Source organism: Gossypium raimondii, chromosome 3, assembly GCF_025698545.1.
Source record: "Gossypium raimondii isolate GPD5lz chromosome 3, ASM2569854v1, whole genome shotgun sequence".
In the NCBI taxonomy this organism is placed as follows: Eukaryota; Viridiplantae; Streptophyta; class Magnoliopsida; order Malvales; family Malvaceae; genus Gossypium; species Gossypium raimondii.
Genome location: NC_068567.1, coordinates 48,209,658 through 48,227,114, shown reverse-complemented (window position 1 = coordinate 48,227,114; position 17,457 = coordinate 48,209,658). Strand labels below are relative to the sequence as shown.

General features: G+C 33.4%; 1 protein-coding gene and 1 non-coding gene across 3 annotated transcripts; one reads left to right on the top strand and one right to left on the bottom strand.

Annotated features, from left to right (window-relative positions):
- The first annotated feature begins 5,663 nt into the window (after positions 1-5,663).
- Positions 5,664-11,028, top strand: LOC105794508 (meiosis-specific protein ASY1). 2 transcript variants are annotated; one of them, XM_052628440.1, is made up of 22 exons: positions 5,664-5,900; positions 6,009-6,065; positions 6,681-6,777; positions 6,873-6,941; positions 7,040-7,132; positions 7,227-7,353; positions 7,463-7,532; positions 7,629-7,670; positions 7,976-8,104; positions 8,193-8,306; positions 8,448-8,490; positions 8,604-8,645; positions 8,808-8,932; positions 9,077-9,089; positions 9,224-9,300; positions 9,384-9,479; positions 9,613-9,763; positions 9,847-9,923; positions 10,005-10,065; positions 10,154-10,305; positions 10,555-10,683; positions 10,788-11,028. In XM_052628440.1, the coding sequence occupies exons 1-22, from the start codon at positions 5,898-5,900 to the stop codon at positions 10,839-10,841; spliced, it is 1,821 nt and encodes a 606-aa protein (XP_052484400.1). In that variant the 5' UTR covers positions 5,664-5,897; the 3' UTR covers positions 10,842-11,028. The 2 variants fall into 2 exon arrangements, with proteins under 2 accessions (XP_052484400.1, XP_012479151.1); XM_012623697.2 differs by having other exon boundaries at positions 5,670-5,900; positions 10,008-10,065.
- A 2,731-nt stretch (positions 11,029-13,759) lies between these two features.
- TRNAW-CCA (transfer RNA tryptophan (anticodon CCA)) lies at positions 13,760-13,833 on the bottom strand. Its single transcript has one exon. It is a non-coding gene; the product is annotated as a tRNA-Trp (tRNA).
- Positions 13,834-17,457: the final 3,624 nt, after the last annotated feature.

The window sequence follows — 17,457 nt, the reverse complement described above, 5'->3', positions numbered from 1 at the left end:
TGCATAGAAATGCAGTATTTTTAAATAATGTAAAAAACTGTGGTCAAGCTTTGACTAAAAACAAACATCTTGATAGTGAAAAAAAGAAACTAATTAAATTAAAGTTCTTTCTTTGGCCCAATTATCGATTAGAAGATTTAGCTTGTATGAATTGATATTGGTTTAATACTAATAACGGCAGTCGTTTTAGTATGATAAGGAACCATATGTATCCGTGTCTAAAAATTCATTAATGGTCCATTTTAATGGTACATTTTCCCCTATATTATGCATATATCTAGGGGTAAGCAAAACTCGATTCGATTCGAAAAAATCGAAAAAAATTTCGAATTTCGAGTTAAACGAATCGAGTTATTCGAGTTATTCGAATCAACTCGAATTTTTTTTCGAATTTCGAGTTCGAATCGAGTTGAGTTTTCGAATTCGAATAACTCGAATAATTCGAATAATTCGAATATTAAACTATAATATTTTACATTTTTACCCTAAACTCCCAAACCTTTTTACTTTTCCCTCAAAACTTTTACTCCTTCCCACTTTTCCCCCAAAACTTTTACTCCCCTCCCCTCCTAACCCCCCAATCTACCCAAAATCCATTTCCCACCCAAATTTTAGTCTCCCATTTACTTTTTCTCAAAATTTTACTCCAAAAAACCCTCAAAACATTTTATTTTCCCCCACAATTTTTACTTCTTCCCACTTTTCCCCTAAAATTTTTATTTCCTTCCCATCCCACCTCCCATCTACCCCAAACCCTCCCCCTCCAATTTTTTTTAATATTTTCCCTCCAAAATTTTACTCCCCCTATTTACTTTCCCTCAAACTTTTATTCCCCAAAACTTTTATTTTCCCTTAAACTTTTACTTCTCACCCTTTACTCTCAAATAAAAAATCAAAATTATCCAAAAAATCACTAAACATAAATAGTAATAATTTTATTTATATCTACTATTTATATTATTAAATTAAATTTCACATTTTATATTATTTATATTATTGAATTGTTTAGTCATATTGAATATTTATATTAAAATTGAATTATTAATTATGCCATAAAATATTCGTGTTAAAATTTTATATTGGTATCAATTTCACATTTTATTTTTAAAACAACTTTTATTAAAAATCATATTTTTACATTTAATATATTATTTAATTCCAAAATACATAGTGACAAGAATCTAAAGATAATTGAAACAACTAAGCAAGCAAAGAAGCTAATCAATATATAAAAAATTAATAAATAAATTATGAGGTGATGAAAGTTAATAAAAAATTTGATTAAGGTGGACAAATTTTATTACGATGGGTGACAATAGTTACAAGGACTCAAAATTATTTTTTAAAATTTAACTCGAACAAATATATTCGATTCGATTCGATTCGAATTCCATCTCACTCGACTCGATTCGAGAAAATTTCAAATAAAGTTAGGATGATAAAATGAGATTCGAAAACTCGATTAACTCGAAAATTTTTGATTCGATTCGATTCGATTCGATCGAATGCTCACCCCTACATGTATCGTGCCAGGTATATGAAATCAAATAGATGGTCACAAGGATTGTCTTACATTTTATACTAATCTCTCCCCAAAAAAGCATGTTTTTTTTACCACCGCACAAAGAAAATATTTTGTTGCGAATGAACAAGATATTGATGAATTGTCCATACGTAAAATCATAATTATTGATACAAGCCTTTTCCACTTAAAAATGGAATCTTTTGTTACAATAGGAGCAGAAGTGATGTGGATTATTCAAGAATCGAAGTCGATTTGCTTTATAAAAAGAAGATATCAATGAACTTCTATGAAATGGTTTCACGGGATTCAGCCAATTGCCTTGATAGTGGGATATCATTGAGAAATAGGAATCCATGTTATCAAAAGATTTCCTGCGATTATTTCTAGTATGGAATGAGTCAATCATCCACTTTGGTATCTTATTGACCAAAAATGGTGATATTGTTCCTCCACTACTATATATATTAGGATATGTCATATTTGTGTTCTTATTTAACCCTTTTTTAGTCATCCTAGGCATTCGGTGTTTTTTGGTTTTGGGCGCAGCATATATCTGTCAAGTTCAAGATCTTTCAATGCAATAGTTATATGACAAGTGGTTCTTTTTATGAGATAACTCCGTCTTCAAGCTCAAGGTTTTAGTCTTTTCAGAGTAGTTCCCTTATTTACTGCGACTTGACTAATGATTAAACTCGCTTTATTAAAACCCCTATTGTGACAAGCATTTGCTGTTGCAGAATAAACCAATTTTAAAATGGGATAACATGCTCAATAAGGCATGAGTTCTAGTATCATAAGTGTTTCTTCGTAGGAACGTCCACAAATCGTCCACAAATCTGATTAATTATTCTTTGTGCTTTGTGAGCAGACAGACATATATGTTGACCTAAAGTGTATACTTTGTCTGAAGTTGTATATGGGTTCCTCCTGTGTTTCTTTATCTTTATCATAAAGTTTAGCTCTCACTAATGAATTCATTAATTAATCTCTATTTTTTATTATAATTTATTATAATAATATTAATGATGAGATTTATTATCATTTTTTGCGTGTCCGCGTAAATTTATAGTAGGTGCAAATTCTTCCAATTTATGTCTTACCATACGATCTGTTATATAAATGGGCAAATGTTCTTTTCCATTATGGATAGCGATAGTATGGCCGATCATTGTGGGTATAATGGTAGATGCTCTGGACCAAGTTATTATTATTTCTTTTTCCGCTTTTGTATTAAGCTTTTCGATTTTTTTAATAAATGATTTGCTACGAAAGGATTTTTTAGTGAACACGCCATTTTTTTACTTTAAATATATATATATATTTTGTTTTTGTAAAGACGAAGAAAGAAATAATCTCTCCCATTTACTCCATCGACGAAGAATCAAATTATCACTATATTTATTCCTTTCTCTACTTTTTCTTCCAAGTGCAGGATAACCCCAAGGGGTTGCGGGTTTTTTTCTACCAATTGGATCCCTCCCTTCACCCCCCATGGGGATGGTCTACAGGGTTCATAACTACTCCTCTTACTACAGGACACTTACCTAGCCAACATTTAGATCCGGCTCTACCCAAACTTTTCTGGTTCACCCCAACATTCCCCACCTGTTCAACTGTTGCTAAGTAATTTTTGGATATCAAACGGACCTCCCCAGAAGGTAATTTTAATTTTGCCGATTTCCCCTTCTTTGCAATCAGTTTCGTAACAGCACCCACTACTCTAGCTAATTGTTCACCCCTTCCAAGTGTGATTTCTATGTTATGTATGGCCGTGCCTAAGGGTATATCGGTTGAAGTAGATTTTTCTTTTTGATCGATCAATCAAAACCCCTTCCCAAACTGTACAAGCTTCTTCCAAAGCATACGACTTTACGGATGTAGATGATGATATCTATACAGATGGATTCATATAATTCTTATCATATAATTCTTATATATATTGTACAATGAAGTACCACATGAGTAGATATATAGGAATCCAAATCTGTCGAACCACTCATGTTATGATCTTCTGCATCCTAGGTCTTCTGTTTAGATCATCGGCTTATGTTCTTCATGCGACATTCAAATTTGAATGACTCTATGAAATTACGTCGATACTTCCACATATTATGGGTAACTAGGAGACATCTATATTTTTCCCCAGAAGAAACTTTAGAATTACCACTACTTAGCTTTCAATTCACCTCTGACCATCAAATGAAATGTGAATAACCCGTCCTCCTCTCTTTGAAACAAGGGGCACTTCTGGTTCTGCCGGTGCTGGAAACAATTTTTTCTTCTCCATATTACTATATCTCTAGAGTCAATAATTTTATATGAGAAACTACTGAACTCAGTCACTTGCTGCCATTACTCTTCAGTTTTTTGTTGAGGTTTATCCTGTAGAGGTACTCAAATTAGATCAGTGATCGATTTTTAGGTTTCGTCATAGACCTAATTGGTTCCTTCTAATTACATAAATCAATAGTTCAAACCGCACTCAAAGGTCCCATTTTCATAGGAACTTCTGTACCAGAAATAATGGTATCTCCAATTATAGCCCCTCTAGGATGTAAAATATATCTCTTCTCACCATCCCCATAGTGACCCTTGCCAAATTTGAATATAAAAAGTAATGGAATATTGTGTAAATTTATCCTTTTTACACTTTTTCTTTTCTTTGTGACCTTTTCCGAGATCATCCTTGCATTTGATTCAATAGAAAAGTGAACAACGACAAGAAATAGAATAACCCAAATTTGAAAAATTAATCAAGTACCTAAAATAATAATTATATTAAGAATGTTATTAAATTATATATTATTTTATTAAATTGTATTAATAATTATGTTAAAATATGATTAAATTATTTATTATGATATTTATTAATTCATATTTTAATAATAATTATATTAAGAATATTATTAAATTATATATTATTTTATTAAATTATATTTAATAATAATTATATTGAAATATGATTTAATTATTTACTTTCTATATTTATTAAATTATATTTACTAATAATCTTATTAAAATTTAATAACAATAACAATAATCATCTACCTAAAAAAAGTCTACTAAGGATATTCTAGTCATTTAAATATTTTTTCTTATGCTATTACAACATCTATTTCATCCAACCAAATATAAAAATACTATTACATTCTATTCAATTCCATTGAACTAAACAATTGAATTACTGATTACAACTCTATTCTACTACAACTTTATTCCAGTACATTTCTATTCCATTACAGTCTTATTCCATTCACTCCAACCAAACGTGATGTTGATGTATTGAATTTATGTACTATATATAACTCTTATTTATGTAATGCATGATATATATCGACAATAATTTATGGTGGTAAATTCTTTCTTTACGATAATAAGCATGATAAATTTATATATTTTTTTATGTATGTGTTGAGGTTAATATTATTTTATTTATACATTTATGCATAACCATGTGTATATCCTTATAACCATGTGTACATTCTTGCATTACTTTTGTATATTATCATATGCATTATTTTTATATATTATTTTATAACATTTATGCATAATCTTAACAAAAAACCACTTAATATCTATGTAAAACAAAATATTGTAATTGACGAATTTAATAAAAAATTTAACAATACTAACAATTATAAAAATTCACATCATTATTCTAATTAGAATAAAATATTGATTAACTAATGACATTGTAAAAGTTAATATACCAAATTATATCAAAATAAAATAAATAAATTAAATCTCAAATTTGAGCTAAATATAATAATTAAATTGAAACTTAATTATTCTTATAATAAAAAAATAGAGAAAATAAAATTAGAATTTACTCACTTGTTAAAAAAAAGGATAAACAATGGATTAAGCCTTCATTTTATTTGAAAAAGGAAAACGGAGGTTCATGAGCAAGCTCGCGACGGTGCTCAGCGGACGTCTAGTTTTCATGTAACTGTCTCTCATTGGAAAAGTGGGTACGGTGCTTCAACGGACTCCAAGTCCCGGCAGCCAGTGCTTAGTTCATGATGTATTGGCCAAGCTGAAGCTGCCACGTCAGCATTCCACGACCAAAACGCCCTTAATGTTCATTTAAAATAACAATTTCATCCCTCATCACTACACTTCACAGTTCAAACACACCATCTGCATTTTTAATTTAGCCGTGCTTAAAATTTAAATTCCATGTACCGACCTTCTATAAATAGCGGCTCCCTAACTCTCCAAGCTCATTTCTCTCCCTCCATTACTTAGTTTCTCTCTCTCTCTAATTTGATTCAAATTTCCAAGCCAAACACTAGTTTTCTCTGAAAATTTCTCTTTCTCCTCGCTTTCTGCCATTTCAGTTCTCAGCTCTCTTAATCAAAATTCTACAACAATGGTGAGCTTTAAAATCAAAGCATTTCCTATCCATAATCACGATTTCACGTTTTCTTCGTATTTTCTCTACTCCAATCTCGTTATAACTTGTACCGCTTTATCTTTTCAGGTTGTTGCGCAGAAGGTTAAAGAAGCGGAGATCACTGAGCAAGATTCCCTCCTTCTGGTAAAACATTTCAACTATCCAGTTCTAGCTCGTTTCTTTTATTCCCCTCTGGCATTGATTTGATGTCTCAACACAGCGTTGAGTTTGCTTGTTTGCTGTTCTATACTTAGTTGCTACATAATTTTTTGCTCTGTTTTTTTCCTGTTTGATCGTAATATAGTTCCTTCTTTTATCTTCAAAAATTTGAGTGCATCGATAAAACTCAATCTGATGAATGCAACGAAGGCAGAAACCAAAATCTCTGTTCTCGTTTTTTGCTGAAATTTAACGTCTCTAGGAAACTCGGATATTAAAGGCTTTGTATGTACCAATAGTCTGCAGATCTGAACATTTTAATTTTGCTTTGTCGCTTCGATGAAAATTTTGCTCATAGCTGGTAATGCCCGCCGTTAATTTTTTTTTTTTTTTTCAGTACTGATTCCTTATATTTCATCGCAACTTCGCGAGAAAATTTGCTCTGTCTTTCTGTTTCTCTCGTGAATTTTGCTGCACAATGGATTCGAGTTTCTTTTTTCTATTATCATAGTTAGACCTAGAAGCTTTTGGAATTGCAGCTTTGATTATAAATATATTTAACTTGATCTCATCTTTGTGTATTGATTTTTCTCCTGACAGACGAGGAACTTGCTTCGTATTGCTATTTTCAATATTAGCTATATCAGAGGCCTTTTCCCAGAAAATTATTTCAACGATAAATCCGTCCCTGCTTTAGGTAAGCTTCTTCATCTAAGACTTTCACAAATTTCATTTTAAAATTTCCAAAATCTCTATGGCTAATTTCTTCAAAATCGTAACAATTATCATTAGAGATGAAGATCAAGAAGCTAATGCCGTTGGATGCAGAGTCTCGTAGACTGATTGATTGGATGGAGAAAGGCAAGTTGTTTTCCTTTGATTCTTCACTTCTTTTTCCTGTTTTCATCGTTTTCGCATCCTTGAATTTAATTATTCGATCATTTATCTCTTCTTCCCAGGTGTATATGATGCATTGCAGAAAAAGTACCTGAAAACATTATTGTTCTGCATATGCGAATCAATAGATGGAGCAATGATTGAGGAATACTCCTGTAAAATTTCCGAGTCACCGTTTTTCTAACCGTATTCAAAGTTTTAGTGGTTCGATTCTTGATTTAACAGATTGAGTATCCCTTCTCAATGCAGTCTCTTTTAGCTATTCCAATTCTGATACCCAAGAGGTTTCGATGAATATTAATCGCACTGGAAGCAAAAAGCATGGCAGAGCATTCATCTGCAACTCCACCACTGAAGTTAGTCCCAATCAAATGAGGTGATAAAAATTCGATTCATTCTACCCAGTATAATCTTGAATTTTCTACCCATTGTTGTTCAGAGATGCAATTTTAAGTTAAAACTTCCATAACAACGTAAAATTTCAGGAGTTCTGCTTGTAAAATGGTCCGTACTCTGGTTCAATTGATGAGAACTCTCGATAAGATGCCTGAAGAGGTAAATTTTAGCAAATAAGCTTTCTAAATATTTCTTTTACATACAGCTGTATTGGTATTATTAATTGTGATATATTCATTCTATCTTCTGTTTCAGCGTACTATACTAATGAAACTCCTCTACTATGATGATGTGACGGTACGCCTTTCTTATTTTCCCCGTGAAGACTTTGCTTCACCATCTACATCAAGTCTGGGGCTAAAATTATTTGTGAATTCTTATTGTCTATATAAGTGGATTGGGTATTTGGTTGTTGAGCATATGTTCGCTTCTCCGGGTAAATGTCGTAAACTTGGCCAGCTGTCGCATGCTTGCAATGCATATTGAACTGAAGCAACTCGTTACTTGTTTGTCTATGTGCTGATTTTCCTTCGCGTAACTGTTTTGTTATAACTGTTTTGTCAAAGTTTTTAGATTTAACGCGCTAATTTCATCAAGTACAGCCAATGGACTATGAGCCTCCATTCTTTAGAGGCTGTACGGAAGAAGAAGCTCACAATTCATGGATCAAAAATCCTTTAAGGATGGAAGTTGGAAATGTCAACAGCAAGCACTTTGTGTTAGCTCTCAAGGTAACTGTTTGAAGGCTTTTTGGATGCAGGGATCGCATTTGTGGTTCGTATATTAATCAAAGTTTTCGATACTGGTGACTTTGTACAGGTGAAAAGTGTGCTTGATCCTTGTGGGGATGAAAATGACGACATTGAAGATGAAGAAGTAAGCCTTGGTGTTGACTCTGTTCAAAGGGATGAATCTTCCGACTCTGATACTGAGGTAAAATAACAGTCTCCTTTGTTCAGTTTATGTACTGTTGCCCTTTAAAGCACGCTTGTAATATATGAAACCAACTGATACCACACTATCCAAATGATTAGAGCTGTGTTGAGGTCTTGGATTTTTGGCTACTGATTTCAGGTTGGTGAATCACAAGAAGACCAATTTATTGTGGCTCCAGTAGGTAAAGAAATTGTTTCACTAGACCTTATGGTCCTTATTTGTCCCTGCCATGTTTTTTATGAGTTCTTGCTGGGAGAATTTGATTGCCAGTAACAACAATGATTATTCTGCCAGATAAGGAACGATCAGAAGAAGACAATAGTGCGGTTGATGAAGGTAACATTTTAAAGTTATCAATCTGGAATTAGACATTGTAGAGTTTAAAGTTGATAAAGAAGGTTTTTTTTTAAGAATTTCCCCTCACCTTTCCTCTTTCTCTATGAGATGTTTTTCCCTTCTGGATTAGGTTTGTTTAATAATCTATTACCTGCTGCATAGATGATACTCAAGATCCCATGGAAGATGAACAACAGTTGGCAAGGGTGAAGATTTGGATCGATAATCTTCATCTTGACACTGTTGAACTTACTGATGTCCTATCACATTTCCCAGATATCTCAGTGGTAAGCGTGCTATCTTATTCTCCCAAATTATTTTTGACCAATAGAGCCAGAAATTAGTACAGAGTAGTTTGCTTTTGCTTTTTATATCCGTCTTGTTTGCCTTAATATTCAGATTCTAAATCTTACTATTTTGCGCGAATACAGGTTTTGACAGAAGGTAATAAAAGATTTGGTCGAAATTAAAGTTTAAACAGGAAGGGAGTACTCCACAATACCGGATTTCAACTTCTATAATAATAAATTCTCTACTTTTACCTGTTACTACTTTTAAAACCTTTTGATTGATATCAGAAATAATGGACAAACTTGTAAAGGAAGGTGTTTTATCAAGAAGTGGAAAAGACAGTTACACCATAAACAAGCAGAAGGTTATTTTCTTTTTAATTTAAAATTTTTATCCTCATCACCTGCTTTAGATCATTCTCCTTGACATGATGAAAGACAATGCCAGAAATCTGAGTATGAGTTTACGGTTAAAGAAGAAACGGATGGCCAGGTCCAGATTGCTCAGAAATCTCCAAAGCTTGAAGATCACTTGTATATGAAGGTATTTTTAATTCTATTCTATTTCCATTTTCTAAATGATCAACATGAAGTTTAACCGTCTTACATATCGTTAGAGTTGCCTGGTTGCTCTTTTTTGAAGTTTGCAAATTCTGACTTCATTATTGTAACTTTAGGCTTTGTACTATGCTCTTCCAATGAAATATGTGTCGGCTGCAAAGCTTCATAAGAAGCTGGACGGACAAGTAAATCAGACTGTTGTCCGGAAGCTTATAAATAAGATGACACAGGATGGTTTCATTGAAGCTAAAGGCAACCGTAGGCTAGGTATGTGTTGCCACCCTAATAACTATTTCCTCCATATGGTCTTGTAGGATTATTCCTGGTTATTTATTTCATTATTGATCCAGGCAAGCGTGTCATCCACTCAAATCTGACAGAGAAAAATCTATTAGAACTCAAGAGAGCTTTAAACAAAGATCCAATGGTGATGGCTGTAATTTTGTTATTTGTGAAATGCTGCATCTTCTGCATAATGTTTAATAAATTGCTAATTTTCCTAATGAAGCAGGACATGGATTGCACTGAACCTCATAACAAGACCAGTCATCCGGAAATGCAAACAACTGGTACTAAAATGAACCTGTTTCCTATTATTGTTAAGAGTTAAGCCGCGGAAGAAGTTTTGAACTGTGAACATACTTCTCCCTTCAATAGGAAGCAACCTCAGGGATGTGTCTACATGCGGTGTCCTCCACTCCATTGGTTCAGATCTCACACGCATGAGGGGCCGATCTGACATGAACCAAAGTGAACAGACTATCTCAAAGACCAGGGACAACGGAAACACACCCATAAGCATGGCTCAGGTTAGTGTCAAATTAAAGCCTTGCGTATTTCCCACTAGATAGCTAGCTTTCTTATTATCTCAGCTTGGAGTGAATGTTGGATCTGTGCACGCTCAATTTTATTGTTTCATATGTTTGGAGAATTATATTTCTATACCTGTAGCCAAACTCCAAAGTACGAATATACCCATACTTTAAGAAGAACTGAAGAGTCCGGGTTTGACAGTATTCTGCAAAGCTAACAAAGATGTTCCCTTTCTAATTATCCAGCCAATAGCTTCAAGAGAGAGCTTTGTCCCAGGATGTGAGAACAACCGAGTGAATGGTAACTGCGATGAGGTAGACACTATTGTTTGTAGTAGATCATCACAAGATAAGCGAGGCAGGAAGGCAAGCACGGTATGCTGTAAATTCCTTCTAGGTTACTTGCATCATGAACATCCAGCAATGTTTAAAATTCTATCCTCTCATACGTTGTTTCCGGCCCTTTTATTTTTTGGCAGGTCAAGGAGCCTATCCTGCAGAACATGAAGCGCCAGAAATCACAAGCTGTTTGAAAGAAATGGAGAAATGTAACGTCAGTGCCTGAACCAAACTCGAAATTGATTGGTAAATTTTCCTTTTGAAGTAAATCATAGACACAAGTTACTGGTTCCTTTTTCCTTCTAATTGACTGATAAGATAAAAAGAAATTGTTAATTACTGGTGTCTCTAGTACTAAATGAGAATTTACCTTTGAAGCCATTCTAGAATTGTCTTTTGTGATTTGTAGTAATTGGTAGAAGACGGTAAATACTTTTAACCAGACGTGAGATTTATTTGAAAACAAATGCTGCGAGTTTTTTCTTAAGCAATGAAACTGAAATGATCATATTCGATCTTTTAGTAAATGACCCGGAAACTTTTTTACAAATTTGAGGTCGGAATTGTTTAAAACTTTTAAGCTTTGTTTTAGAAATAAAATTGAAAGGGTTGAAAATTGAAGAGATAAAAACTAGAAATGAAAATGTAATTTTTCTTTTTATAGATGTGCTTAATAGGAGAGGTAGAAAAATAGAAAAAATTATTTTTCTATTCATTTTCTATCAATTCATTGTTTGGTGGAGATGAAAATAGAAAGAAAGGTAATAAAACATTTAAAAAATACATATTTTTAACTAACATATAATCTCTTTTGTTTTCTCTTCTCTCATTATTTTAAATTAGAATGATTTATTTTTATACATTAAAATAGAAAATGATAATCTCTTTTATTTTTTTCTTTTTACTTTTCTTCCCAACTAAATACATTCAAAATTTATTTTATTTTCACTTTTTTTCTTTTCCTCCCATGCCTCTATCTTTCCATGCAATCAAATAAATCTTCAACATGAACTCTCCCTGACCTATTAGGAGTGAAATACACAAAACCGCATGTACCCTAAAAGAAAAGGACATTTCTTTTGGTTTTAAAATGCTATCTTATATCCTTCGATGGTTAGAGTTAATTATCATGTAGTCTAGTTAGTCGTAATGCCACATCAGCTAAATGTTAGCCATGTCAGCCTATTTTTTTGCTTAAAAATTTATTCTCTCTCTAACCCCTCAGACGTCAGGTCCTCACCATTTCAACGACAAGCCAAAACTATTTATGACTCGTATTTCTTGTTTTCTCTGGCCGTTCAGAACATTTATTTGTGTATTCAATTTTTTTAAAGAAAAAGACTGCATTCAAAATTTTTTTAGGTACAATGCATTATTTTTTAAATTATTATATAGAAAATAATTTTTAAATAATTAAATATGGATAAGCAGGTGGCGTTTAGGTTTACATTTTTATAGTTGAGTCAAGTTTAAATAAAAGGTCGGGCTATTTTACCCAATTAATCTCAAAAAAATAAATATTTATAAAAATGACTCTGTTTAAAAAATTATGACGAAAATAATTTGAAATCTATAATGTCAGGCGGTGTTGGTCATCTCACCGCCGATATCACCTTCCATCATTCTCTAACCATATCTTAATGATTACCTCGTCCAATAAAAAATGACTTTTTTTTTGTGCCGACATTGTAATGACTGACACCCGAATGTAATTTTTTGAAATACAAAAATATGAGTATTCTAAGAAGAAAAATATTTAATAGGTGTCGTCGTCGAAGTGGCCGACACCGGTTCAAAATTTTTGAAAAATAATTCTTGTTTTTTTGGAGCTGGTGTTGAAGTGGCCGACATTGGTTAAATGCATAGTGGAGTAAAGGCGGCTAAGACAAATGGAGAAGGAAGAATAGAAATAAAGAATGAAAAATTAAAAAATAAAAATGAAACCAAAAGCCATCCATAACTATTATTGAAGAGAGAGAGAATATGAGATGAAAGCAAAAGAGAAAATCTCTTACAATTATCAATGAAATAACATTGGGCCCTATTTACTTTATTATTATGAAACTAATTGGAAAAGTATTAGGGGAAAGTGAAAATGTTTGGTGATTTGAGGTAAAAATGTAAAATATTATAGTATGGTATTTGATTTATTTGAATTCGAAAATTAAATTCGATTTGAACTCAAAATTTGAAAAAAATTCGAGTTGACTCGAATAATTCGATTAACTCAATTCGTTTAACTCGAAAATCAATTTTTTTAGTCGAATCGAGTTTTGCTCACCCCTAGTGATAGATGGGCTTTGGTTTCATTTTTATTTTTTTTATTTTTCATTATTTACTTTTCTTCATGCTTCTCCATCTCTCCTTCCTTCTCCATTTGTCCTAGTTGCCGCCTTCACTCCATTTTGCAGTTAGCCATCACTAACGTCCCTCGGGCTAACTGACACTACCGGAGTGTAGCTCTCTTCCTCTTAAATCCATTTTTTTATTTTGAACCAGTGACGAACACTTCAACATTGGAACAAAAAAAACAAAAAATCATTTTAAAAAAAAAAATTTAAACTAGTGCCGGCCACTTCAACGACGACACCTATTAAAATATTTTTTCCTTTTTCTTAAATCGTAGAATACTCATATTTTTAAAGTTATTTCAAAAAAATACATATGGGTGTCGTCCATTATAGTGCTGACAAAAAAAAATCATTTTTATTGGACGGGGCAATCATTAAGGCATGATTAGGGGATGATGGAGGGTGATACTAACGGTGAGATAGCCGACACCACTCTACAATAGATATTACCTTTCTTTTTCTCCTTTCAAATAAATTGAAATGATTGAAGTTTTTCTATTTGGAATCGTCTTAGGTCTAATTCTTATTACTTTGGCTGGATTATTCGTAACCGCATATTTACAATACAGACGTGGTGATTAGCTGGACCTTTGATTAATTAACATATCTTTTTTTGACTAACCCCTTTAATTCTTAAATTTTTGAATTTCAATTTATTTAATAATTTGAATTTAATAATTTAATCCTAGGAGGTCAAATTCAAATTGCTGTTCAATTTTTTTTTCAGTTTGGTGTAATTTTCGACCTAACAAGAGCGGAATCACGCTCTGTAGGATTTGAACCTACGACATTAGGTTTTGGAGACCCACGTTCTACTGAACTGAACTAAGAGCGCTTTCTTATCATAATAAATAAGACTGTAAAAAAGAGGATTCTTTTATTTTATAACCCCAATACATGGCGCACAACTATACTATCTCTAAATTTCAAGTTATTTCTGTCATAGTTTTTCAAATAGGATCATTTTTGTAAATATTTATTTTTTTGAAGTTAGTTGGGTAAAATAGCCAAAAGGTTGAGACTTCGCTTAAGTACAAAATATTATAAATGTTTTGTATGGCCTGAAGTATAAACCGGATCTAGGAGATGAGAAACAAAACAAAAGCAGTGCAACAAATATATAATTTTTAAACAAATAATGTAAACTTCCAAATAATTCTTTGGTCAATTTTAGATTTAACAATAAAAGGGTAAGAGCAAAAAATAATCAAGAGGTGGATAAAGGAGCAATCAAGAGGAAAGTGAAAGCTTCTGGTGAGCCAGTCCACTGGAACTTAGAGAAAAAGGTCGAATACGACCCTTATGATCCATAAAATCTCAAGGTTGTGGAGGCCCAACCGGGTAATTGATGGTGCTGGGCAACAACATAAATACAGTCGATCCGATACTCATGAAGGACAAGGAGTACATAAACGAGACTATTTTCACCTGAAAATGGGAGAAAGGTTCTTCAAGCAAAGGCAGGGGTAGAACTATCCTTTTGAAGATTCGTAAAGCTGCTCGATTGAAGGCTCAACAGGAGCGTCAATGTCTAGCAAGAGTCCAACACAACATTCAAAGACCACGTTTACATCCTAAAGATCTTATCGGTTACACCAATCCAATTTTGAATCTCGAGTCATGAAGTGTGGTAGAAATTCAAAATGAAAATGAATGCCCTGTGTTCGGGCATCATATGAAATCTATGTAAGTCGAGAGCTTGAACTCCTTTTTTTAGCGCCTAATTATCTCCCTTTTGTTTATCATTGAGAATACCAGTGGAAATGGAGGACCGTAGGTAAAAGGAACCATTCACATTAATGGTTCCCATTAATGGCTGAGGACTGTGTTATAGGAGATGATTCCTCTTCCATTTCTGCTTTTATAAAAAGGTACAAGGTTACACTTTTGTTTACGGACCTGGTTTTTGGAACCTTTGTATGGGCATTGATCCATGTATCTATCCTTTAGGACGTGTGTCTGTTGGTAACGTGATTCTAATGATATTTGTTCAGAAAAGAGCAAAAAAAAAAAAAACACATTTACAGAAGTTGGTGAAAGTTGCTCATCGTTATTTATTGCACGTAAGGCTCTAAATTGTAAAAGACAAAAATGATAAGATTATCTTGGAATTTGATGAGTGTCCAGTGAATCCTATGCAATCATGAATAAATGATTCATTTTTTATAATCCTTAAATGATAAGTTAGGCTAAATTAACTATATATGTCGATTTTTTTATTTGAGATTTAGGCTATTTTTGGAGAGAGAAAGTTGGGCTAAATTAACTATATATGTCGATTTTTTTATTTGGGCTTTTAGGCTTTTTTTTAAATTTAGAAAAATAGACCTTTTTTGAGAGAAAAAGGGAAAGTATATTAAATTTAGGGGTTTTGGTAAGGTTAGGGTTTTAAGGGTTTAAGGTTGAAACCGCGAAAGTTTATAGGTAGATTTGAGGGGTCGGGAATGTGATAACGTACATCAGAACACATACATTTCATATGTCATGGCAGGATAGGACCATTACCTCAAAAATCCATCTTGGGGAAGTCAAGTTTTGGGATGACAATGCTTGATACGGTCACGGGTCGAAGTCTAGGTGGAGGTTCTAGTCAGTGGCCGTGATGCGGTCATAGACTCGAATATAACCGAGGGCTAGTTGATGGTCATTATGCGGTCACGAGTTCAAGCTTTTTGGATACCTGCAAATGATGCCTTATATATACCAGACATAAGATTGAGTTCATAATTATAGGGAAAAACGAAGAGATTTCTGGTGTAATCAATGTAATTTTGTCTCTATTTCCAAGCAGTCGATATCTTTAACCGTTCATTTTTATTTGAAGGTTGACACCAAGGTGTACACAATAGGGTTCTTAGGCGAAGAGTAGATGTTCCGGCACAGTAGAGGTCAAACTCGGGTCGACTTAGCAGCAATTGTAGTTATTAACAGGTTGTTTAAAAACAACAACCATTGTCACCCCAAAAGGAGCATCAACTTTACTGCATCACAACAACCGTTCCCTGCCTAAGAGTTCTCCTGCGTCCATAGTGGTGTCAGCCTTTGGATAAGAAGGAATGTTAAAGGTACTGACTGTCTGGAAACGGAGAAAAAAATTACGCCGATTGTAGCGAGAAGCCTTACTGTTTTTTCGTATTGTTATGCCATTGAATTTTTGTATGATATTTATAAGACAACATTTCCAGGTACCCAAAAAGTTAGAGCTCATGACCTCGTAACGACCATCAACTGGCTCCCCCGTTATACCCCGATCCATGAATGCATAATAACCATCGGTTGAGACTTCTACGTAGACTTTCATCCGTGACCATACAAAGAAAAATCACCTAGGAACTTGACTTCCCCAAGATAGGTTTCAGAAGTAATGGTCTTATCTCGATAGGATATTTGAAATGTGTGCGTCTCAGAGCAATATCCCATCAACGATGACTCAAGAATACCTCGAACGGTCCAAATTTTATTAGCGGCCGAAATTTTTAACACTGAGCAATGTTGTATAGTGGAGGGATAAAGAAGCTAAGGGAGAAGATGTTTGAGGGATGATGAAGTATGAAGTGTAAGACCTCTTTTATAGGCGTGGAGGAAGGGTGGGATTGTAAAGTAGAAAATTCCCGCAGTTGAAAACTCACTGCAAGACTAGCATATTTATCGAATATATTCAAAATGTGCTTAAAATCTGCTAAAAAAATTGAGGGGTCAAGTACTTTTATTTTTCTTCTCTGTTGAAAAAAGCGCGTGACGCCAAGAATCATTTTGTATATTTGAAGCATGTTATGAGGAAAAGAATACCCTCTGAAGCACGCTTTTGATGAAATTATATGACTTGTGAAATGCATTTTTGAGTAATACTTTGTGTTTCATCATCATTATTCAACGAAAGCGCGTATTCAGAAATGGATTTTGGGGCATACATTTCCTCTCTTCTTGTTCTATTTTCCTGTTAAAGTAACGAAATATTCATAACTTATGCATGCAACAAAATTCATATCAAACATTGAAGAGTTGAGTTGCAAGATTTGTCTGCATTTCTTTGGACAACCGTCTACTGATTTTTTTCTTTTGCTCATCCAATTTGGAACTGATATTGAAATGAGTCGACGAGTGAAATCCATTATTCACTACGATGATCAAATATATAATACAGAAGTCGGGGTGGTATTTGCAAGAGCCTAGTCCGTGGAATTGGCATTCAATTGCGAGAGATATGGACTAGAATTAGGAAGAAAGTGGGGGGTTCGACCCAAAGAAGAATTTTGAGGTTGCAATGTAGATATCTTGCTTCTGTTGACCCCTATAGGTATGAGTTATTTGATGTGAAATATGAGCTCGAGATTGAGGCAGTCATATCATCGCACTACTCAAGCAAAAATGTTGTAATGAAGTTATATGTCGAGTTTGCCAAGGTTGATGGATCTGGCCCATCTTCAACCACCGTTGCAGCTAATGTTGGAACCAAAGC

Bases quoted from the DNA above. Each gene is read 5' to 3' on its own strand.
- LOC105794508 (XM_052628440.1), top strand. The intron at 8,105-8,192 runs GTAACTGTTTGA...GACTTTGTACAG, and splicing joins ACTTTGTGTTAGCTCTCAAG to GTGAAAAGTGTGCTTGATCC. The intron at 9,764-9,846 runs GTATGTGTTGCC...TTATTGATCCAG, and splicing joins TAAAGGCAACCGTAGGCTAG to GCAAGCGTGTCATCCACTCA.